At 46.6% G+C, this 24,684-nt stretch overlaps 1 protein-coding gene across 6 annotated transcripts in view; it reads right to left on the bottom strand.

Annotated features, from left to right (window-relative positions):
- The window catches only part of NGEF (neuronal guanine nucleotide exchange factor), a 128,240-nt gene that overhangs the window by 82,710 nt on the left and 20,846 nt on the right, over positions 1-24,684 (bottom strand). For 5 of the 6 annotated variants that reach the window (XM_070786897.1, XM_070786895.1, XM_070786898.1 and 2 more), the window contains 2 exons: positions 10,947-11,276; positions 6,706-6,820 (listed from right to left, as the gene is read on the bottom strand). In XM_070786897.1, coding sequence (XP_070642998.1) covers positions 6,706-6,820; positions 10,947-11,091 — 260 coding nt within the window. In that variant the 5' untranslated portion in view covers positions 11,092-11,276. The remainder of the gene's footprint in view (positions 1-6,705; positions 6,821-10,946; positions 11,277-24,684) is intronic. The other variant, XM_070786901.1, reaches the window with a different exon arrangement.

Here is a 24,684-nt window from a genome sequence, read left to right on the forward strand (position 1 = left end):
GAAACCAATTTCTGTGGTCTAAGTACCCAGTACATGGTATTTTGTTATGGCAGCCCGAGCTGATGCATTCATCAAGCTGTATACCCAAGATTTGTATATTTTGTTGTAATGTAAATTTTATTTTAATAAGTACTATTAAAAATGCCTTTATGAAAGCATTTACTATAATGGCAATTACAAAAAAGAGAGCTAAAATATTTGGGGCCCAGCATGAGATAACATTTGCGTCCTTCTTCAATTGCTTCCAGTCTTTGCACATTGTAGAGTTCTCTTTTTAAAAAAATTTTTTGAAGGGGTTCAAATTTAGATCAGAAGCTTGCATTTACATGCACAAGTTACCAAAGAGTCAGAGATTATTTTTCTTTCTTAGAGCAAAGGGGACTTTGGAATTTAACAGGAATGGGTAAGGTTAACAGCATTGGGAAAGTGACCATGGACACTGAACAAGAGATGCTCAGAGTCAACCATGGCACTTTATATGAAGAACACAAAGATAGGGACACAGAGATATGGGGGACGGCAGAGATCAAATTACTTTACAAAAATAAAGATCCGAGCCTGTGGATGCCAAGGTGCTAGTGAAATGAAGAGTGAGCAGAAGAGGAGGAACAGCACACAGAATGGAACGGTACCCCAGACATCGCATGTCAAGCAAATATTGACATGGCGGCTCATTAGCTGTTGAATGGCAGTGTTTCCCAGGAGAGATTCATATCCTGAACTTTACATAAAAGTGGCAACTCAGAGCTGTGGAAGCCTGACAGCCCATCAGGAAGTTTTTGTCTAGAAAACTTTTCCATTACAGGTACATGATGACCTACCTGGCCATAGAAATCCAACTCAGAAAACATAATAGAAACAAGGGTCACGGTGGGGCTTCTGAGACTGACCTGGATACGTTCTCCAAAACCTCTGTCCTCGTTAAGCCCAAGACAGAAGGAACACAGAGGACCTCTGTGGGCCAAGCTGGACCCACTGGAAAGCAGACAGGATGGGTTCTCATCTCCCCCTTGATCCCCACTTCAGCCTGCTCTGTGGGTTGGAACTGCCTGCCCAGCCTTGGGTGAAATTTCAGGCAGACCACATGCAAAGCTTTTCTGGTCACTCCTGGCTTATAAATAAATGGCTTGTTTTTCTGGGTATAAAAAGTGCATCTGAAAACTCTTTCAGAACACCAACTCCTGCCCATCCAGGCCTCCTGTGAAACCTCTGCTTCATGCTGTCTTCTCTCCATCCCCCTAATTGCATTTTGGGTCTCCAAAGCTTTTGGGGGCTCCTCAGACATGCCATGTTGGTGGTGGGTGGTCTCTGACTGCAGTTCTTGGGCACGTACACAACTCTCAAGCTGGTCACTCATGACTCTCCAACTTTCTACAGCCACTTCCTGCCAAGATCCACCTGGACCCTAGCAGGCAGCCTTTTGGGTGAAGTCCTTTTCAAAGTGGTTCAGAAGTGGTTCCTTTCCTTGGGGTCCACACTTGATTCTAAGAAAACACACACCTCTGCCTTGTCTTTGGTGTAGATAACCCTCACCCGCTACCCGGCCCTCTCCCCTCACCTCCCACGCAGGCTGCCAGCTGGCTCACCTCCAGATGTTCCAGGTCTTGTATCTCCCACATTTGAGATTTCTAAGACCCCTCTGCCCCACCCCTACAACAACCTCTTGAAGCCCCCCTCACCAGGGTCAAAGTAAGAAGTGTGTTGGTTAATTTGATGTATCAACTTTCCTGGGGCACGACGCCCAGATATTTGGTCAAACATTAATCTGGATGTTTCTGTGAAGGTGTTTTTTTCAGTTCAGTTCAGTTCAGTCGCTCAGTCATGTCCGACTCTGCAACCCTACGGACTGCAGCATGCCAGGTTTCCCTGTCCATCACCAACTCCTGGAGCTTGCTGAAACTAATTTCCATAGAGTCACTGATGCCATCCAACTGTCTCATCCTCTGTCATCCCCTTCTCCTCCTGCCTTCAATCTTTCCCAGCATCAGGGTCTTTTCTTATGAGTCAGTACTTCACATCAAGTGGCCAAGGAATTGGAGCTTAAGCCTCAGCATCAGCTCTTCCAATGAATATTCAGGACTGATTTCCTTTAGGATTTACTGGCTTAACTCCTTGCAGTCCTAGGAACTCTTAAGAGTCTTCTCCAACATCACAGTTCAAAAGTATCAATTCTTTGGCTCTCAGCTTTCTTTATGGTCCAACTTTCATATCCATACGTGACTACGGAAAAACCATAGCTTTGACTAGACAGACCTTTGTGGACAAAGTAATGTCTCGGCTTTTTAATATGCTGTCTAGGTTTGTCAGAGCTTTTCTTCCAAGAAGGTGCTTTCAGGATGAGAGTAACACTTAAACTAGCAGACTTTGAGTCAAGCAGATGACCCTCCTTAATGTGAATGTGTCTCATCATCCAAAGTGTTGAAGTTCTTAATAGAAAAAAGACTAACCTCACCCACGTGAAAAGGAATTGTGCCAGCAGATGGCCTATGGGCTCAAACAACAGCAGTAATCCCCAACTGCTGGCCCGCCCTGCAGATTTTCGACTCAGCAAGCCTCCACAGTTGTGGGAGCCAGATCCTTAAAATGAATCTCTCTCTCTCAAGCTCTCTGTCTCTCTCTCCATATCCTGTTGGTTCTGTTTCTCTGTCTGTCTGACCTGGACAGACTCAAGGAGCAGCCTCCCATAGGGACAAATGCACAGTTGAGGGCACCCTGACAATTCCCTCCGAACAAAATCTGGCAGCTACTCTCATCTCTACCCTCTTTTTAAAAATTGAATGTTAAGACATGAAAACATTTATGTGATAATTGAGGAAGAGCCAGTGTCCTGAATCCTGCCTGTTGAGCCCTTGACATGGGCATTCTCATCGCCTCTTGGAGTGTCCCGTGTAGGTGGTTGGACGCTGATGATGTTGTTCTTGGCTCCTGAGATTTATCAGAGACAACAGGAAGCAGTTGCTCCTAATATATAATTCAGTTCAGTTTGGTTGCTCAGTTTTGTCCGACTCTTTGCGACCCCATGGACTACAACACACCAGGCCTCCATATCCATCACCAAATCCTGGAGCTTGCTGAAACTCATGTCCATTCAGTCAGTGATGCCATCCAACCATCTCATCCTCTGTCGTCCCCTTCTCCTCCTGCCTTCAATCTTTCCCAGTATCAGGGTCTTTTCCAGTAAGTTAGTTCTTCACATCAGGTGGCCAAAGTATTGGAGCTTCAGCTTCAGCATTAGTCCTTCCAGTGAATATTCAGTACTGATTTCCTTTAGGATTGACTGGTTGGATCTCCTTGCAGTCCAAGGGACTCTCAAGAGTCTTCTCCAACACCACAGTTCAAAAGCATCAATTCTTTGGCGCTCAGCTTTTCTTAATGGTTAAACTCTCACATCCATACATGACTACTGGAAAAATCACAGCTTTGACAAGATGGACCTTTGTTGACAAAGTAATGTCTCTGCTTTTTAATATGCTGTCTATGTTAGTCATAGCTTTTCTTCCAAGGAGTAAGCGTCTTTTAATTTCATGGCTGCAGTCACCATCTGCAGTGATTTTGGAGCCCAAGAAAATAAAGTGTCACTGTTTCCATTGTTTCTCCATCTATTTGGCATGAAGTGATGGGACCGGATGTTATGATCTTTGTTGTTTTTTGAATGCTGAGTTTTAAGCAAGCTTTTTCACTCTCCTTTTTCACTTTCATTGAGGCTCTTTAATTCTTCTTTACTTTCTGCCATAAGTGTGGTGTCATCTGCATATCTGAGGTTATTGATATTTCTCCCAGCAATCTTGATTCCAGCTTGAACTTCATGCAGCCTGGCATTTTGCATGACATACTCTGCATATAAGTTAAATAATCAAGGTGACTATATACAGCCCTGACATACTCCTTTTCCTATTTGGAACCAGTCTTTTGTTCCATGTCCAGTTCTAACTGTTGCTTCCTGACCTGCATACAGATTTCTCAGGAAGCAGGTCAGGTGTTCTGGTATTCCTATCTCTTTAAGAATTTTCCACAGTTTGTTGTGATCCATAGAGTCAAAAGCTTTGGTGTAGTCAATAAAGCAGAAGTAGATGTTTTTCTGGAACTCTCTTGGTTTTTCTATGATCCAGTGGATATTGACAATTTGATCTCTGGTTCACCTGCATTTTCTAAATCCAGCTTGAACATCTGGAAGTTCTTGGTTCATGTACTGTTGAAGCCTGGCTTGGAGAATTTTGAGCATTACTTTGCTAGTGTGTGGGGTTGCAAAGAGTCGAACACAACTGAGAGACTGAGCTGAACTGAACTGAACTGAGATGAGTGCAATTGTGCGGTAGTTTGAACATTCTTTGGCACTGCCTTTCTTTGGGATTGGAATGAAAACTGACCTTTTCCAGTCCTGTGGCCACTGCTGAGTTTTCCAAATTTGCTGGCATATTGAGTGCAGCACTTTCACAGCATCATCTTTTAGGATTTGAAATAGCTCAGCTGGAATCCCATCACCTCTATTAGCTTTGTTCACAGTGATGCTTCCTAAAGCCCACTTGACTTTTCTTTCTAGGATGTCTGGCTTTTTGTATAGTTCTTCTGTGTATTCTTGCCACCTTTTCTTAATATCTTCTGCTTCTGTTAAGTCCATACTATTTCTGTCCTTTATTGTGGCCATCTTTGCATGAAATGTTCCCTTGGTATCTCTAATTTTCTTGAAGAGATCTCTAGACTTTCCCATTCTAATGTTTTCCTCTATTTCTTTGCACTGATCAGTTAGGAAGGCTTTCTTATCTCTCCTTGCTAGTCTTTGAAACTGCATTCAAATGGGTATATCTTTCCTTTTCTCCTTTGCTTTTAGCTTATCTTCTCAGCTATTTGTAAGGCCTCTTCCAATAACCATTTTGCCTTTTTTCATTTCTTTCTCTTAGGAATTATATGTAATATATACTTACATGTAAGTAAATTAGGTCCTTGTTACTATATCTCTATATAAATTGAGGCCCTGTGGGGAAAGTAATATTAGGAAGCAAAGGGAGCCTCACCACCTCCTGGTGGGACAGGTGGCCCAGTCCATGCTTCCCAAGGGCAGATATGGAAACACAATTTCTCATAACCATCCAGGAATTTGTAGAGTGTGAAGTTTCCAGGAATGAACTTAATGAAATAATGAGGGATTGGCTTCAGGATTTTGTCACAATCATATTTATCATAGTGTAGCTTACAAAATAGCAAAATGAAGTCCACCGGGACCTCCCTGGCGGTCCAGTGGCTAGGACTCTGTGCTCCCAATGCAGGGGGCTGGATTTGATCCCTGATCGGGGAACTAGATCCCACTTACTGCAACTAAGGGTTCTCATGCCACAACTAAAAGATTCACATGTCTCAATGAAGATCACAGGTCCTGTGTGCCTCAGCTGACTGGCACAGTTAAATAAAGAAACAAGCAAACACACACACACACACACATTCACACAGCAAAAACGTAAACCTCCTCCAGGTCAGAAATTGCTATTGCTTCCCTTGTATCCATTCTCCTTTTTTCTTTCCTGTGGAACCAATTTACTGGGGACAGAAATAGACCTGATTTGAAAACAACACACATTTTTCAGCTTCTTTGCAGGTGGAGGTGGCCAGGTGACTGACTTTTTGACCCAATTTGGCCACCAGTTGTTAAGTAAGCTTCATCTCCTCAAAGGAGGGCAGACTCGGCTGGCATGTGCCCGCCTATCCTCTGCTTTTCTCCTTCCCTCCATCTAAATTGTGGCTGTGATGGCTGGAGCTCTGGTAGTCATTTTGACAGATGGTGGAGGAAAAGCTAGAAGGAACCTGGGTCCTTAATGGCTTGAGAAACTGCTGTCACAACTCTCCGGACTTCTTTCACACAAGAGCGAAATAAACTTCTGCCTTGTTAGGCTGTGTTATTTGGGTTTTTTGGTTACAAGAAGCTAAATTCAGTCCCAGCTGGTATAATATCCAAATATCCAAACAACAGGAGCATGATTAGTTAATCACAACCCAATCATACCATAGATTATTTTATAGCCTTTAAATCATGGTGTAGAAAAATATTTAGTAATACGATATATACAGGCATACTTTTACTTCACTCTGCTTTATTGTGCTTCATAGATATGGGAAAGGTTTTTTTCTTTTACAAATTGAAGGTTTGTGGCAACCTTGTGTTGTGAGATGATGATTAGGGTTTTTTAGCAATAAAGTATTTTTAAGTTGAATTTTGTACAGTTTTGTAGACATACTACTATGGCACACCCAATAGACCACAATGTAGTATGAACATAACTTTTATATGCATTGGGAAACCAAAAAATTCCTGTGGCTTGTTCTTCTACAAGATTCACTTCATTATGATGAGCAAGAACCAAACCCTCAATATCTCCAAGGTGTGCCTGTATTGTTAAGTTGGTTTCAAGATGACATGTATATAAGATCCCAATTTATGAAGAGAGAATATGCAAAAACCGCTGGGTGGTGGTGATGCGGTGAGTTTCCTTGTGTTTAGTATCTCAAGTTTCCTAATTTTGTGATAGGAGAGTAACAGTGGAGCTTTCTTTTTTTTTTTTAAGGAAATTGTTGAGTTTTAAAAAATATGAACAACTAAAACACTTGTGTTATTTTTTAAACACAAGACATTCTTGTAGCTCTGCCAAGACTTTGCAGATCAAACCCTGTTACACTGTTTCATGAACCAACCCCTCTGGATTTGCTGTCCCTTACCTTGTTCTCTTGGCTCCTGGGTCTGTCTGGATTGGTATCCTCCAGAGGTGCTTTCTGCTCTGCGGCAAATTCAAGGTCAGGGGTTCATTGACAGAGTTCTCATTTTCCAGTGGATCTGTGACGTGTGAGAAACGTAGGGAGTTAGAAACGTGTATCTCCCCTATTCAGGCAATTCTAAGAGACTGTAGCAGCTGTCACCCTGAGAAGGGAAGGAAGTGGAGTGAAAAGGATGCCCTTCCCCTCAAGCCCCTGAAGGGGAAATTGCCACTCTCTGTGCTCTATTAAATGACCTGGAATGCCATCGCTATGAAAATCATACTCACAGTACCAGAAATTTCATAGTCATGCATATATCCATCCATCCGTGCATGCACAGTCGAAAAAAGAAAATCGTGAATGAACCTGAGAACTTGGATACAAACCTGGTTAATGTCTCAGAGGACAATAGAACCATAACCACTGGTCTTATCCTTTCTACTGGACAAAATCCTTTGCAATTTACCAGTTGTTTAACATCTAACTTTACAATGTCGGAGTCCTAATAGATGTTAAGTAATAAATCACCTCCCCTAGAGTGTCAGATCAGCTCAGGTGGGGTTGTCAGTTAATGTTCTACTATGACTTTGAATGGATACCCCTCAGCAAGTAAAACGGAGATTGTCCTCACCTTCCAGACCCAGATCACAAACCGCTGACTCAGAGCACCAGCTCCTTTCCTTGTCAGGGGGTGGAAGGGAGAAACCTGGTGCTGGGTGGTCTGTTCTGTCTGCTCCTTAGCAGAAGAGTGTTTTCTCCTTGGACCCTGGATCAGGGGATGCTGGGCTGTCTTGAGAGGCGAAATGAGGGATTCACTTTACAAATAAAACTGTGAGTCTAATGAGAGTATTTACAGTCTGGACATCAATGGTGTCTTTGGTTGTGGGAGGACGCGCCGTGGTCCCTGTGTCTACACTGGGGTCAGCAGCCTTCGTTCGGCTTAGAGGCCACAAACTTGAGGCTCACGCATGCTAAATGCTTTCAGTTGTGTCCGAGTCTTTGTGACCCTATGGACTGTAGCCTGCCAGCCTCTTCTGTGCATGGATTCTCCAGGCAAGAATACTGCAGTGAGTTGCCATGCCCTCCTCCAAGGGATCTTCCCAACCCAGGGATGGAACCCACATCTCTTACGTCTCCTGCATTGGCAGGTGGATTCCCCCATCATCAATCCCATTTCCCTTCCACCCTCATCTCAGACACAGTCCCATAACCACCTTTTCTTCTGCTCAGGAAGACCCCCACCCTGACCCTGGACAGCTGTATCTGCTCTCTCCTGCTTGCTACTCTCTAATAAGTCCCCAGTGGGGTAGCTGATAACGCCATGGGGCATACTTGAAACGTGGCTTGTGTGACTAAAGAAGTAAATTCTTCATTAAAAAAAAAATTTAAGCTAATTTAAATTTGAATGTAAAAAAGAGAGTCAATTTCATTATTGGAAAACTTTTGAGGATATTTGGAGTAATTTGAGGATTGTCTCTACTTTAACTTCTGGCTGTACATTTAATATCTTTTCTGGCTGTAAACGACTCTTTAACTGTGCATTTTATGAAATCTAAATCCAGATCGAGAATTTCCAGTGAAAATTTAATATGCAAATTGAGAGAGACTGTAAGAATAAAATACTCAACAGATTTTCACAACAGTGGAAAAAAAGGAATATAAAATATCTCATTACTAATTTTTATATTGATTATTGACTACATGATAAAGTGATGATATTTTGGATGTAATGGGTTAAATAAAATGCATTGTTAAAATCAATTTTACTCATTTCTTTACTTTTTAATATTACAAAAATTTAAATGACTTATGTGGCTTTCACTGTGTTTCTGTTGGACAGAGCTTCTCTAACCCTCTTCTCTGCCCAGGCTCTGGAACCAGAAGAATGTGAACTCTGGTTCAAGCCGTATTGTTCACTAGCTGCATGATCTGGGATAAGTGACTCAATCTCTCTGGGTCTCAGTTTTTTTTTTTTTTTAACCAGTAAAATGGGTATGGGAGGAACCACGTTGAAATGCCTGCATACCTCAGCCACTGAGTACCTACAAGTGCTCAAACAAGTTAGCTGCCATTGTTTCTGGCCATGTCTTAATGCAACTCTCAAGGCTCACCTAAAATATCATCTTTGTGGGGAAGGGTCTAGTTCTTTGCCTTTACTTCTCTTGTAAACTTTGACGCATTGCTTGCAATAAAATGACATCATTACAGTATTGTGGCTTTTCTCAAAGGGCAGAGACTCCCACTTCTTTGTATGTGACTATGTGCTTTTAATTCTTTTAAAAATTATATTTATTTCTGTGGCTGCATTGGATCTTAGTTGGAGCACACAGGGTCCTTGTTGCAGTTCCTGGATTCTCTGGTTGTGGCACGCGGGCTCACTAGGTCCGTGGCATGTGCGATCTTTGTTCCCCAACTGTGGATTGAACCCACATCCCCTGCACTGCGAGGCAGATTCTTAACCACAGGACCACCAGGGAAGTCCCTGCTTTTAACTCTTATGGGAATTTTCAAACATATACAAAAGTTGAGAGAGTAATGTAGTGTATCAACCACCCTGCTCCATGACTATAGTCTTCCCATCACTGTATTTCTCTTGCTTTGCAGGGTACTCAACACACAATTCTGTTTGTGGTTGATGGCAGACCACCACACTTCCTTTGCTGCTCCTTCCATCGAGCAGTGGAGTCAGTTTCTCCATCTGCTTTCTTCTGGACTGGCCTTGTGAACTGCATGGGCCATAGACTGTGGTGGAAGTGACTGTTGGGCTCTGGCCTGGGTCTCAAGACCTGGCGGCCTCTGCTCCTGCTCTCTGGGAACCTGCCACCTCGTGGACAAGCCGAGCTAGCCTGCTGGAGGGCGAGCGACCACAGGGAGCAGAGACAGACAGTCCCAGCTGAGGCCCTCTGGGACCAACCCACTCCCTAGCGGCCCAAGAGGCTGTCCTTGACCTTCTAACCCCAGCTGAGCTGCCAGTCCACTGCAGAGGTCAGAGAAAGTGGCCTGGAGCTAGAAGCCATCCAATCAACCCCCAGAATCAAGAGAAATAATAAACATCATTAATTCCGTCTCTATGTTTTAAGGGTGGGTTGACATGTGGCAAAAGGCTACTCGACAGATTTTAGTGCAAGTTTTGGAACCAGTTAAGGTCTCCCCAGCACACGCAGGGCAGTGCACTGCCTGTCTCCCAGAGGCTAAGAAACTGTCACCCTCTCTACAACCCCAGCATGCTGCCCACCCAGCCCCTAGGCCAGCCACCGGCAGAGGGGGCTCAGCTCTGACAAACCCCATTTCTAAGCGTTTCTGGACTTATTCTGCTCAACAAATATGCTTTCAAATATGCTTTGAATATGCTAGATAAAATGTGCCAGGAACTGGTTTAAAAGATTAAGGGAAAGGGACTTCCCTGGGAGTCCAGTGGTTAAGACCTCATGCTTCCAAAGTGGGGGTCTCAGGTTGGATCCCTGCTCTGGGAACTCATGGAACTAGGATCCCCTTTGCCATGCAGCGAGGCCAAAAAATTAAAAAAAAAAAAAAAATGAAGGGATCTTTCTGTAAAGCTATTCCCAAGATATTGTTGTTGTTCAGCCACTGTCATGTCCAACTCTTTGTGACCCCAGGGATGGCAGCACACCAGGCTTCCCTGTCCTTCACTATCTCCCGGAGTTTGCTCAAACTTATGTCCATTGAGTTGGTGATGCCATCCAACCATCTTGTCCTCTGTCGCCACCTTCTTCTCCTGCCCTCAATCTTTCCCAGCATTAATCCCAAGGTATTAATCTCATACATTTTCAGGGCAAAAGAAACTCTCTGGCTATCATGGCTATGGAGAGAGAACAGGATAGACTCTCACCACCCAGGAAACACACGTTCCCGGACATCCGTACACGTAGACAGCACCAAGGCTCCCTCCTAGAACGTATGGAATCTGGGGGTGTACTGAGCCCTGGAACAAGACATCTCTTTTAAATAGAAGCCAGTCCTATTGGATCATTTGGGTCAACACTTCCTCCTGTAGTATCTGCATCATCTTATGGGGGGAATTTGAATTCTTTGGATAACGGCTTTAGAAAGTTCCACCTTATTGGTCCTGTCCTTGATCATTCTCGATGCCTTTTATTCTCCTTTCATTTAATAGGGGCCTTTCAGCCCCACTGACTCCAGCTGGATATTAACCAGCAGCTGTGACCACCGTGCCCAGTACTGACCTGCTGGGTAGCCGGGGTTCCCCTCAGAAGTGCCTCTGGCTTTGCCTCTGCTTCTGAGTCTCACGGCGCGATTGAAGGTGGAGTTTCTCTGGATTGGCTTGGTATGGGATGCTTTGTCTTGTGCCTCCTGGTCGGTATGGGGCATTCTCGCTGGACCTCAGGTCTCACACTGGCCGGCTCATCAACCGCCCATGAACCACTCACTGATTTCTTCTGCAGCTTCTCCAAGTCCTCAGAGTCCCTGGTTTCCACTGAAATAAGTCTGATTGTTTCTGGGCAGGATGACTAGAGATCAGTAACCTTTCTCCAACACCCTTGGTTTTGAGTGCTCTAGAAGATAAAGAGACCAGTTTTCCATCAGGGTCATCAGGCTAAAGTTTCCATGCAGAACATGGAATTCTGCTCCCATTCAGATTTGATGAAATTTGCAATAATCTGTGCATCCTGGCGAACCACATCTTTGTCGACAAAAATTAAGTTTAACCACCGCAATTTAGATGCATTCATGTCTCATTTTATAATTGAGGTTTGTTCATTCTACTCAGAAGCTGCACTTATGAGGAAAATGCTGAAAGTGGCTTGTGGAGCTAACTTGCAAGTAAACATTTGCTGAATAATTCAAGACAGGGTAGCAAAACCGGTGCGGGGAGGAAAGGAAGATGTATGGACCCAAAAAAGAAAGAGCTGTGGGAAGAATAGGAAGGGCTGTCAGCGAGTGACGGGTCCCGAGACAGTAAATTTAGAGATGGGAAGTCTGAACCCTGCAAGAGCAATCCTCTTGCCGTCCACTGGGAGCCAAGTCTGGTTGGTGGCTTAGTGGCCTCTCTGATAAGATGAGGTTGTCCGGCAGCTTCAGGAAGCACAAGGCATCCCTAATCCCATGGTTACCCCCTCAGTTGGAGTAACAGAACCATTACCTCCTTCTAGGGTGACCATGGGCTCCTCGGGTGGCGCAGTGGTAAAGAGACCACCTGCCAATGCAGGAAACGCCAGAGACTTGGGTTTGACCCCTGGGTCAGGAAGATTTCCTGGAGGAGGGCATGGCAACCCACTCCAGTATTCTTGCCTGGAGAATCCCATGGACAGAGAAGCCTGGTGGGCCACAGTCCGTGGGGTCACAAAGAGTTGAACACGACTGAGCGCACACGTGCACACACACACACACACACACACACACACACACACACACAAGAAGAATCAGCCCAGAGACTGGAGCACTATGGTGTTAAAGACTGACAAGCGTTAAGATGGGAACCTGCCCTAAGGAAGCTCAGTTGGGGGCAGCGGGAGTTCCTTCACTGTCGAGGTCAACTATGCAGCCCCAGCAAGACCCCCATGGTCCCAGCATCCAGGTCTCTGATCCGTAAATGCCAGGTGTGCACTGTGGGAGTGATCGGACAGGCACTGTCCTGCTGGCTAAGCCTGGCGTCCCTTGGAGAATCTGGCTGCATTAAAAACAAAACATTGTTTCTTTATTTTTGGCGGTGCTGGGTCTTGGCTGGTTGCCGCGTGTGGGCTTTCTCTAGTTGTGGTGAGTTGGGGGTACTCTTCATTACGGTGCCAGGCTTCTCACTGCAGTGGCTTCTCTTGTTGTCGAGCACAGGCTCTAGAGTCAGGCTCAGCAGTTGCGGCTTCCAGGCTTAGTTGCTCTGGGGTCTTCCCAGACCAGGGACCGAAGCCATGTCCCCTGCAGGCAGGTTATTTATCACTGAGCCACCAGGGAAGTCCCTGGCTGTAATTTCAGGTAGCCAGAGAGGAGAGAGCAGGGGCTAAGAGGTCACATTTAGGTGCTGGCACCTGGGAGGGCATCGTTTATTACAGACACAGCAAGGAACCCACAGCTGGTGGGCAGGTTGGGCGATTTTCACTGAAAGCAGGTTTAACCTGAGTCAGCAAGGGTGGTTTAGTTGCTAAGTTGTGTCTGACTCTCACGACCCCATGGCCTGTACGGCCCACCAGGCTCCTCTGTCCATGGGATTCTCCAGGCAAGAATACTGGAGTGGGTTGCCACTTCCTTCTCCAGGGGATCTTTCCAACCCAGAAATCAAACCCAGGTCTCCTGCATTGCAGGCAGATTCTTTACTGACTAAGCTATGTGGGAGGCCCTGGAGTCAGCAAGATGTAAGTACAAAGAAAGTTCAACTGTTTTCGGACGATGACATAGAAGGGGAGAGGATGGGATGGTTCTGTCCCGGCCAGGTGAGCGGGGACCCCTGCTCTATGCTCTGGTGAGGACCTGCCCGTCCACAAAGGGGCTGAGTGGGCGAGCAGAGGAGCCCCCGGAGGGACAAGGTCATTACAGCTATGGCCTCTGGGGCTTGGGACAGGAGGCACTGGAATGAGGACCACAGGCAAGGACAGAATCCAGCTGTGGATTTCAGAGCTGTCTGAAGGTGGCCGTGAATTCCTGGGTCACTGGAGGAGTCCAGACAGAGACTGTTGGGACTCTAGGACTCAGTGACTCTGACCTATGCCCCTGACCTGGGCCTCCCAGGCCCAGGGCCTAGACACTTCCATCCTGAGGCTGTTGTCAACTTAGAGTTGATCAGGGGGCAGTAAGCAGGCAGGCATCCCGTGGGCAGGTAATGCAGGAGTGAAGCATGTGCTGGGGCCAGTCTGAGGAGGTTTCTGAACTGGGTTGGGGAGTTTCTACTGCATTCTTGAGGACTGTGAGGGAGGAGGTAGTGGGATCCTGGAGGCTCTGGGCAGGCTGGGCTGGGAGGCACCACACAGGTGTATCACCCGGAGGTGGCGAGGGTGGGGCAGCTGTGTGAGAGGATCTGTGACTCAAGATGGTCCTGGGAGGAGCAGGGAGGGGACCGTCCCAAGGGCCGTTGGGGCTTGGGGTGACTGGGCGGGCTGCTGTGGAGTGGGAGAGAAGCCAGCTTGGGCTCGCAGCACGCTGGTTTCAGAGCATCTCCTGCTCTGACGGTGGGGCACCTTGAAGGCCCCTACAGCTTGGCAGCCCTTTGGCCTTCAAGGTTACTATTATTATTGTTATCACCATCATTATTATTTTGAAAGTGAAAAAGTCGCTCAGTCGTGTCCGACTCTGTGTGATCCCATGGATCCCGCCAGACTCCTCAGTCCATGGAATTCTCCAAGTAAGAATACTGGAGTGGGTTGCCATTCCCTCCTCCAGGGGATCTTTCCAACCCAAGGATCGAAGCCAGGTCTCCTGCACTGCAGGCAGATTCTTTACCATCTGAGCCACCAGTGAAGCCCCATTATTTTAGGCTGTTCAAAAAAAATTAAAGTATACTTTCTATGCAGTGGAATGTGTCTTTGTTAATTGTATGGTTCTGAGTTTTGACAAACAGTTTATGTAGCCACAGTGGAGACACAGGACATTCGGTCACCCTGAAATTCCCTTGTGTGCCACCAGAGTCAGCCCCTCCCCTGCCCCTGGCCCCCAGAGACCACTGACCTGTATCTCTTCCCCTAGTTGGCCTTTTCATGACTATTGTGTCGGAAGAACTGCAGCCTTTGGTGTCTGGCTTCCTTTGGCTGGTGTGGTGCATTCGCCACGCAGCCCAGTTCTATCAGTAACGATAGCCAGCATTATGAATTCGTGGAAGCTAACACAATATATCATGAAGGGCTCTCTGCTGGGAGTCAGGAAACTTAGGTTTGAATCTCCATTTCCAGCTGCTTATAACCACCTACTTACACGGGGCAAATCAGGGCCTCAGTTTCCTATCCGGGAAACACGGGGTTGGCTGGGTGTTCTTGGGGGCTCTTTAGCCAAGCCTCAGGGTTTCCTTGGTGGCTCAGATAGTTAAGAATCTGTCTGCAACACAGGAGAACCAGGTTTGATCCCTGAGTCGGGAAGATCCCCTGGAGACAGGAATGGCAACCCACTCTAGTGTTCTGGCCTGAAGAATCCCATAGACAGAGGAGCCTGATGGACTACAGTTCACGGGGTCACAGGGAGTCAGACACAACTGAGTGACTAACACTTTCACTTTCGCTTTAGCCAGATTTCAAATTCTGTGATCTGGGGAGACTCAGAGAGCCCTCAGAGAGAACCTCACGGTGACGGGAACCCTGGAGAATGTTCCCAAATGTCCCTATCGTTATCTTTAAATGAGGGAGCTCGGAAAGCCTGAAAAAATGTATTCCATCCTTAAGACACCACACACACACACGTACACATGCAAACACATAATGTGTCAAACCTAGAAAAAACAATTCTGATTCCACCTCAATTACTGCCTATTTCAGGCCGATGTGTTCTAGCTTTGCAATGGTTTTATAATTGCTACACTTCTTCCATATCCATTAAATGCTGGAAAGCCCGACAGCCCTCCCTGGTCTTCGATTATTTTTCTTAAACTCCCAGTAGCTTTAAGCCCCATATCTTCCTGTTCCAGGTGGCTTCAGGGTGGAAGTGTTGGGGGGTGGCTTTGTGATTGGAAGGGGGCCCTTATGGCAAAACCGCGTAGCGTCCATTCATTCATTCACTCACTCACTCGTAATCATTGGTGTTGTGTTGCCTACGTCTGGCACCTGCTGGCACAGCGTCCACATATCTGTTCCGTGTCAGCCCACACTCCCTCCTTAAGAAGCTCCAGACGGGCAGGACTCGGTCTGTTTTGCTCACTGCTGTTCCTGGTGCCCAGCACACAACAGCATGCCGTAAATACGTGCTGCTTACAACAACGAATGAATGATTGAGTTCCTTCTGTGAAGTGCAGGTGATCATTAGCATCATTTCGTAGATAAGGAAGCTGCAGCTTTGGTCACTTGCCCAGGATTGCACAGCTGGTAAAAGGTACAGCAAAGAACACTCCACATCTGCCTGACTTTGTTGGGGGAACCTGTGATGGGGTCAGAAGATGCTGTTGTAAGGCCTGGCTGAAGGCTGGCCTGGGTAAGTGAAGGCGGGTCCTCTCTTCTTGCTAGCTGTGTGGCTGCTGGTACATGAGCCAAGAGTGACCAATAGACCTCCGGGCACTGGGCTGAGGGCCAGGGGGCCTCCCTGCATGAGTCAGTTGCCTGGGAGGTCAGGACTCATGGGAGTAGGTGATGAAGAGGGGGGTGGGTGAGCTGCCCACAAGCCCAGCTGTGATAATGCAAGACAGCTGCTGGAGGGGGCCCAGATGATGCCATGGTGGGCTCTAGGATATGCGTCCCCTAGACCAGGGTTTCTCAGGTGTTTATGTGCAGGGGCTCTAAAGACTCAGATTCTGACTCAGTAGGTACAGGGCGGGGCTCAGGATGCCGATGCTGTGAGTCTGAGGACCAGCCTTGAGCAAAACCACAGCATCCTTGACAGATGTGGGAGTGAGCAGGCCCCAAGCTGCCCTTAGCTTTGGGCAGGTCTGGGAGGCATTGCCGCTGGTAAAAAGTCCTGCTGGACAGCAGGGCTGGGGAGGGAAGAGGGGGAGAGGTCAGGAGGGAGAGAGGACTGAAGCAGGTGCTGTCCCTTTGATGTCCCCTTCCGCCTCTTACAAAGGAAAGAAGTGTTGGGGTGGAGGGGTGGTAGAAAGCAAGAGGATATGGAGGAAGGTCCTCCAGGGGCCAGGGTGTGAAACACGTGTGGGCTCTAGATGAGAGTCCTGGGCACCTGCTCTGAACAGGCCTTCTAGGTGCTGGGGTGGCCCAGTAAGACCTGGCCATGCCTTCCTGTAGCTAATGGGGCTACAGGAGGGAGTAAAGACTACAGGGCAGGAAGACAGTGGTAGACAGGAGCAGTGCGAGGTGCTTTGCGGGAAGGTTGTGGTGAACAGGTCATAGGGAGGCCTGAGTCAGGGAGCTTCATTCTCATGCCAGTCGGAACATCCTGGAGGGCAGCTCAAGGTCAGTGATTAGGGCCAGGGCCTTGGGCTCGGGCTCAGAGAAGCAGGGGTTAAGCAGGGGGAGACCCTGGTAGCTTCAGGCAGGAACACTTGAGGAAAAGGCTCAACAGGACCACACTGAAGACTGCCTTCATCTCCAGGGAGGCTCCAGGGCACTGCGACCCTAGGATGTGTTAGCTATCTAGGTAGGGGGCCACGGGGTGGGGGGGATTGTGACCTGAAAGGGGTGGGAGAATGAAGGCCTCTTAGCTGTGACTTGACATGACAGCAGATAGGGCCTGAATGCACTGACTCGGGGCAGGCAAATTGGGGCCCTAAGAGGGAGGCAGGCTGGCTCAACCCAGCTCGCTGGCATCATTTCATTCCTGTCCTGGAATTGAATTGGCGCCCAAGACTCCTCCCAGGTAAGCAGCAGTGTTTGCCTTAAGCTATAAACAAACGACAAAGACCTTTTTCTTTTCTTTTCTTCCTTCCTTCCTTCTTTGTTTCTTTCTTTCTCTCTTTCTCCCTTTCTTTCCTTTTCTCTCTCTCTCTTTCTTTCCTTCCCCTGGGGCAAAGAAGGAAAGCTAGTGAGGAAGATTCTGGGCACACCAGATGAAAAAGCATGAAGTCTCTGGTTTGGGAGGAAAGCCTCAGCGTGGAGGAAAGCTGCCCTGGGAGCTGCTCTGCCGTCAGGATGACCTTCACGGCGAGAATCACAAGTGTAACATGTGACGGCTGCAGAAATTGTTGAAAAGCAGTTGACTGCAGGGAAGACCGCTGCTGTCCCTGAGCCTGGAGGAGATGCCACTGGGAGTGTCTTGGTGTTCTCAGTGGGAACAGAGGAGAGGAAGGGAATGGGAGACCAAAAGAGAACAGGAGCCTCAGCGAACCTGAAGTGGAAATTCAGAAAGTGGGGAACAGGTGGTGGGGGAGGGGCCAGATCAGAAAGGCAGCGGGAGAAGGGGAGTTGGGGCAAGGTCCAGGCACCCATGGGCTCTGCACATGGGGTGAAGCTCTGGCTGTGCTGTGGCCATGTTGGGGGGCTGGCTTGGCTTCAGGAGATGGAGGGGGGTGCTCCTTGTAAGACCCAGACCAGGGTGAATCAGAAAGTTGTGTGTATAGAAATAAGGGAGCGGAGAGGGAGGGGGAAGGGGACAGACACAGTGGGGCGGGAGGGCTCAGGTTCAGTTGGGGGGCCTCTCTAGAGCAAGTTTGTGCAGAGGCCTGGAGGAAGCTAGGGAGGAGCCTGGGGATGATGGGAGGCAGAGCTTCCAAACTGGATTTGTTGACTTGCCTTTGGCTCAAGAGTGAGAAAAGCAGAGATGAACCTTGGTTCTCCTTGCAGGTTGCTGAAGTGATACATTGGGAAAGAAAGCAGGACTTTGAAGGAGACATTAGGCCTGAGATCAAAGAGAAGGCACGTTTGGCAGGGAGCTAGACTTGGAAATGGTCCTTTGTACCGGTGCTGAGCCTACCAGAGTACCCTGGAAGGCTGAATACGAACTCCAGTGACAATTCCTTGAACAATGGCTTAACAATAACAGTTTCTAATCCTAACAGCTGTCTCTTTAGAAATGAGAACAACGGAACACAGGGAGATAAGGGATGCTCTCAGGGCCAGGAGGCTGCTGCATTCCTCTGGGGTTACACGCCTCCCACTGAGCCTCCTTCAGCATTGCATCCTAGCAGCCCAGGACACACACATAGGACAGAGGTGAGTTAGACACAGGGACAAATTCCTTTGCAGGATAAAATGGATGGCGACAGATCAAGTGTGGACAGCACTCCTTTTCCCAATAATGCAACAGAAATCAGTGGAATTAATTTTAAACCTGGGGCCGAGACAGTGGTATAGAGAGGGTAAAGGCATTTCTTTTTCACAGGACAGCACTTAAATGCCAGAGAATGGTGGGACATCGATATGAATGCAACTCTATCCATCTATCCATCCATTACCTAGCTCTCCACCATCTATCTATCCATCCATCCATCTATCCGTCTATCCATCTATCCTTCTACCCACCTATCTATCCATCATCCATCCATCCACCAACCTATCCATCCATCCATCTAGCTATCTATCCATTTATCCATCTGCCTATCTATCCATCCATCCATCTGTCTACCTATATAGATGGGTTGACCAAAAAGTTCATTTAGGTTTTTCTGTAAGATCGATTGATCTATCTATCTATCCATCTATCCATCCATCCACATTACACATAACCTGCAACATGAGGGAGGAGAAAGTCAGAGGCTAAAAAACCAAACCAAATATTCTTGCTGGGAAAAAAATGGTTAGTGACAAGCATAAGGGAGAAGAGGTCAAAGCACCATGGAGCTGTGTCACTGTGGGCTAAGGAGGAAGGAAAAGGCCAGATGGAAGGACTCCAGGTGTCTCCTGCAGGTTGTGGTAGGCACATAGGAGGGCAGAGAAACTTCAGGTAATGGAAGTTAAAAAAATTAAACCTTTTACTTTAGATTTATGGAAAAGTTGCAGACATTGGAATTTCTAAAGCAGCTTCTCAAGGAACTAAAGAGCTTCAGGTACAAGAGTTAGGAGTTCAATATTTGGAGGTCCTCACACTTCAGTGGGGCTTCCCCGGTGGCGCTAGTGGTAACGAACCCACCTGCCAATGCAGGAGGCATAAGAGATGCAGGTTTGACCCTTGGGTTGGGAAGATCCTCTGGAGGAAGGTTTAAGGTATGGCAACCTGCTCCAGTATTCTTGCCTGGAGAATCCCGTGGACAGAGGAGTCCGGCAGGCTATGGTCCACAGGGTTGCAAAGAGCTGGACATGACTGAAGCAACTGAGCAGGCATACATGCATGCACATAGAGGAGAAGCATAAAACAAGGTGAAGGAAGCCTCTCAGGTGTAGAGCAGGACTTCCCCTCTTGTTCTGGGATTGCTGCTACGGCCAAACACGGTTTAGTTCTATGGAAATTTCTGCTGCAGCTTGCATCGGCCAGCCAGCCGCCATGGGGGATTACTGAAGGAGGTATGCCTCCCCCCGGCATCCTACCTTTGTAGAACAAGAGGAAGGACTTCCCTGGTGGCACAGAGAATGAGAATCTACCTGCCAATGCAGGGAACACTGGTTTGATCCCTGGTCCAGGAAGATCACTCATGCTGAGGGGCAACTAAACCCGTGTGCCACAACTAATGAGCCCAAGCTCTAGAGCCTGTGAGCTACAACTATTGATGAGCGTGCTACAGCTACTGAAGCCCACACTCTAGAGCCCTTGTCCCACAACAGGAGAAGCCACCGCAACGAGAGGCGGTTGCCCCTGCTGCCTCCTCCACCCCAGGGAGGGAGGAGGGTGTTGAGGTGGCTCCAGGCCAGGTCTCCCATCCCCCACCCCCCATCTCCCATCCCAACAGTCTAGCCTGTGCTAGAAGAAAGGAAAAGAAACTTTGAACAGTGTGAGTTTAAACTTTGGAAAACATGAACATGGTTGAAATGGGCAAAGGATATGAAGAGATAGCTCACAGAAAATACAAATCCTTAACAATCTATGAGAGATTTTCAACCCCATGTCTCATAAGAGGAGAGGAACTCCAAACCACACTGAGAAATTTTTTTTTTTTGCACTTATTACATTAGCAAAGAATTAAAACTTTGAAAAGTGATTGGTGAAGCTGAAGAACCAGAGGCATCTCCCTCCTGAATTGTCACTGGTAGGATTTTACCTTGATTCCACCCCAGTGAAGGCAGTTTGGAACCCTCTATCAAGGTAAACACTGACCATCTTACTTGTGTTTCTCTTACCTTGGACGTGGGGTATCTCTTCACGGCTGCTCCAGCAAAGCGCAGCCATGAAGAGACACCCCACGTCCAAGGTAAGAGAAACCCAAGTAAGACGGTAGGTGTTGCAAGAGGGCATCAGAGGGCAGACACACTGAAACCATACTCCCAGAAAACTAGTCAATCTAATCACACTAGGACCACAGCCTTGTCTAACTCAATGAAACTAAGCCATGCCCTGTGGGGCCACCCAAGACGGGCAGGCCATGGTGGAGAGGTCTGACAGAATGTGGTCCACTGGAGAAGGGAATGGCAAACCACTTCAGTATTCTTGCCTTGAGAACCCCATGAACAGTATGAGAAGGCAAAATGATAGGATACTGAAAGAGCAACTCCCCAGGTCAGTAGGTGCCCAATATGCTACTGGAGATCAGTGGAGAAATAACTCCAGAAAGAATGAAGGGATGGAGCCAAAGCAAAAACAATACCCAGTTGTGGGTGTGACTGGTGATTGAAGCAAGGTCTGATGCTGTAAAGAGCAATATTGCATAGGAACCTGGAATATTAGGTCCATGAATCAAAGCAAATTGGAAATGGTCAAACAGGAGATGGCAAGAGTGAATGTCGACATTCTAGGAATCAGAAAACTAAAATGGACTGGAATGGGTGAACTTAACTCAGATGACCATTATATCTATGACTGTGGGCAGGAATCCCTTAGAAGAAATGGAGTAGCCATCATGGTCAACAAAATAGTCCAAAATGCAGTACTTGGATGCAATCTAAAAAACGACAGAATGATCTCTGTTCGTTTCCAAGGCAAACCATTCAATATCGCAGTAATCCAAGTCTATGCCCCAACCAGCAATGCTGAAGAAGCTTAAGTTGAATGGTTCTATGAAGACCTACAAGACCTTTTAGAACTAACACTCAAAAAAGATGTCCTTTTCATTATAGGGGACTGGGATGCAAAAGTAGGAAGTCAAGAAACACCTGGAGTAACAGGCAAATTTGGCCTTGGAATACGGAATGAAGCAGGGCAAAGGCTAATAGAGTTTTGCCAAGAGAATGCACTGGTCATAGCAAACACCCTCTTCCAACAACACAAGAGAAGACTCTACACATGGACATCACCAGATGGTCAACACCAAAATCAGATTGATTATATTCTTTGCAGCCAAAGATGGAGAAGCGCTATAGTCAGCAAAAACAAGACCAGGAGCTGACTGTGGCTCAGACCATGAACTCCTTATTGCCAAATTCAGACTTAAATTGAAGAAAGTAGGGAAAACCACTAGACCATTCAGGTATGACCTAAATCAAATCCCTTATGATTATATAGTAGAAATGAGAAATAGATTTAAGGTACTAGATCTGATCGATAGAGTGCCTGATGAACTATGGACTGAAGTTCGTGACATTGTACAGGAGACAGGGATCAAGACCATCCCCATAGAAAAGAAATGCAAAAAAGCAAAATGGCTCTCTGGGGAGGCCTTACAAATAGCTGTGAAAAGAAGAGAAGCGAAAAGCAGAGGAGAAAAGGAAAGATATAAGCATCTGAATGCAGAGTTCCAAAGAATAGCAAGAAGAGATAAGAAAGCCTTCCTCAGCAATCAATGCAAAGAAATAGAGGAAAACAACAGAATGGGAAAGACTAGAGATCTCTTCAAGAAAATCAGAGATACCAAGGGAACATTTCATGCAAAGATGGGCTCGATAAAGGACGGAAATGGTATGGACCTAACAGAAGCAGAAGATATTAAGAAGAGGTGGCAAAAATACACAGAAGAACTGTACAAAAAAGATCTTTACAATCCAGATAATAACGATGGTGTGATCACTCACCTAGAGCCAGACATCCTGGAATGTGAAGTCAAGTGGGCCTTAGAAAGCATCACTATGAACAAAGCTAGTGGAGGTGATGAATTCCAGTTAAGCTATTTCAAATCCTGAAAGATGATGCTGTGAAAGTGCTGCACTCAATATGCCAGCAAATTTGGGAAACTCAGCAGTGGCCACAGGACTGGAAAAGGTGTTTTCATTCCAATCCCAAAGAAAGGCAATGCCAAAGAATGCTCAAACTACCACACAATTGCACTCATCTCACACGCTAGTAAAGTAATGCTCAAAATTCTCCAAGCCAGGCTTCAGCAATACATGAACCATGAACTTCCAGGTGTTCAAGCTGGTTTTAGAAAAGGCAGAGGAACCAGAGATCAAATTGCCAACATCTGCTGGATCATCAAAAAAGCAAGAGAGTTCCAGAAAAACATCTATTTCTGCTTTATTGACTATGCCAAAGCCTTTGACTATGTGGATCACAATAAACTGTGGAAAATCCTGAAAGAGATGGGAATACCAGACCACCTGACCTGCCTTTTGAGAAACCTGTATGCAGGTCAGGAAGCAACAGTTAGAACTGGACATGGAACAACAGACTGGTTCCAAATAGGAAAAGGAGTATGTCAAGGCCGTATATTGTCACCCTGCTTATTTAACTTATATGCAGAGTATATCATGAGAAACGCTGGGCTAGAAGAAGCACAAGCTGGAATCAAGATTTCCAGGAGAAATATCAATAACCTGATATGCAGATGATACCACCCTTGTGGCAGAAAGTGAAGAGGAACTAAAGAGCCTCTTGATGAAAGTGAAAGAGGAGAGTGAAAAAGTTGGCTTAAAGCTCAACATTCAGAAAACGAAAATCATGGCATCTGGTCCCATCACTTCATGGGAAATAGATGGGGAAACACTGGAAACAGTATCAGACTTTATTTTTTGGGGCTCCAAAATCACTGCAGATGGTGACTGCAGCCATGAAATTAAAAGACGCTTACTCCTTGGAAGGAAAGTTATGACCAACCTAGATAGCATATTGAAAAGCAGAGACATTACTTTGCCAACAAAGGTCCGTCTAGTCAAGGCTATGGTTTTTCCAGTGGTCACGTATAGATGTGAGAGTTGGACTGTGAAGAAAGCTGAGCACTGAAGAATGGATGCTTTTGAACTGTGGTGTTGGAGAAGACTCTTGATAGTCCCTTGGACTGCAAGAAGATCCAACCAGTCCATTCTAAAGGAGATCAGCCCTGGGTATTCTTTGGAAGGAATGATGCTGAAGCTGAAACTCCAGTACTTTGGCCACCTCATGCGAAGAGTTGACTCATTGGAAAAGACTCTGATGCTGGGAGAGATTGGGGGCAGGAGGAAAAGGGGATGACAGAGGATAACATGGCTGGATGGCATCACCGACTTGATGGACATGGGTTTGAGTGAACTCCGGGAGTTGGTGATGGACAGGGAGGCCTGGCATGCTGCGATTCATGGGGTTGCAAAGAGTCGGACACAACTCAGGGACTGAACTGAACTGATCAAGGTAAAAAGTGTATATGCTTTAACCCAGCAATTCCATCTGCAGGAATTTGCTCTATGGATCTGCCTGCAGATGTGGGAAGTGGCCTGTGTACTTGTGACTCAGTGTAGCTTTGGGAGAAACAGATTGAATTTGCTACAATTTTAATCAGGAACTGATCACACTGTTCAGTTCGGTTCAGTTCAGTGTCCTCTGTCGTCCCCTTCTCCTCCTGCCCCCAATCCCTCCCAGCATCAGGGTCTTTTCCAATGAGTCAGCTCTTTGCATGAGGTGGCCAAAGTACTGGAGTTTCAGCTTTTGCATCATTCCTTCCAAAGAACACCCAGGGTTGATCTCCTTTAGAATGGACTGGTTGGATTTCTTTGCAGTCCAAGGGACTCTCAAGAGTCTTCTCCAACACCACAGTTCAAAAGCATCCATTCTTCAGTGCTCAGCTTTCTTCACAGTCCAACTCTCACATCTATACGTGACCACTGGAAAAACCATAGCCTTGACTAGACGGACCTTTGTTGGCAAAGTAATGTCTCTGCTTTTCAATATGCTATCTAGGTTGGTCATAACTTTCCTTCCAAGGAGTAAGTATCTTTTAATTTCATGGCTGCAGTCACCATCTGCAGTGATTTTGGAGCCCCCAAAAATAAAGTCTGACACTGTTTCCAGTGTTTCCCCATCTATTTCTCATGAAGTGATGGGACCAGATGCCATGATTTTCGTTTTCTGAATGTTGAGCTTTAAGCCAACTTTTTCACTCTCCTCTTTCACTTTCATCAAGAGGCCTTTTAGTTCCTCTTCACTAAGCCCCTAATTAAAAGAGTCTCAGAGTAATTTAATAGA

This window comes from Bos indicus, chromosome 3 (assembly GCF_029378745.1).
Source record: "Bos indicus isolate NIAB-ARS_2022 breed Sahiwal x Tharparkar chromosome 3, NIAB-ARS_B.indTharparkar_mat_pri_1.0, whole genome shotgun sequence".
Lineage (NCBI taxonomy): Eukaryota > Metazoa > Chordata > Mammalia > Artiodactyla > Bovidae > Bos > Bos indicus.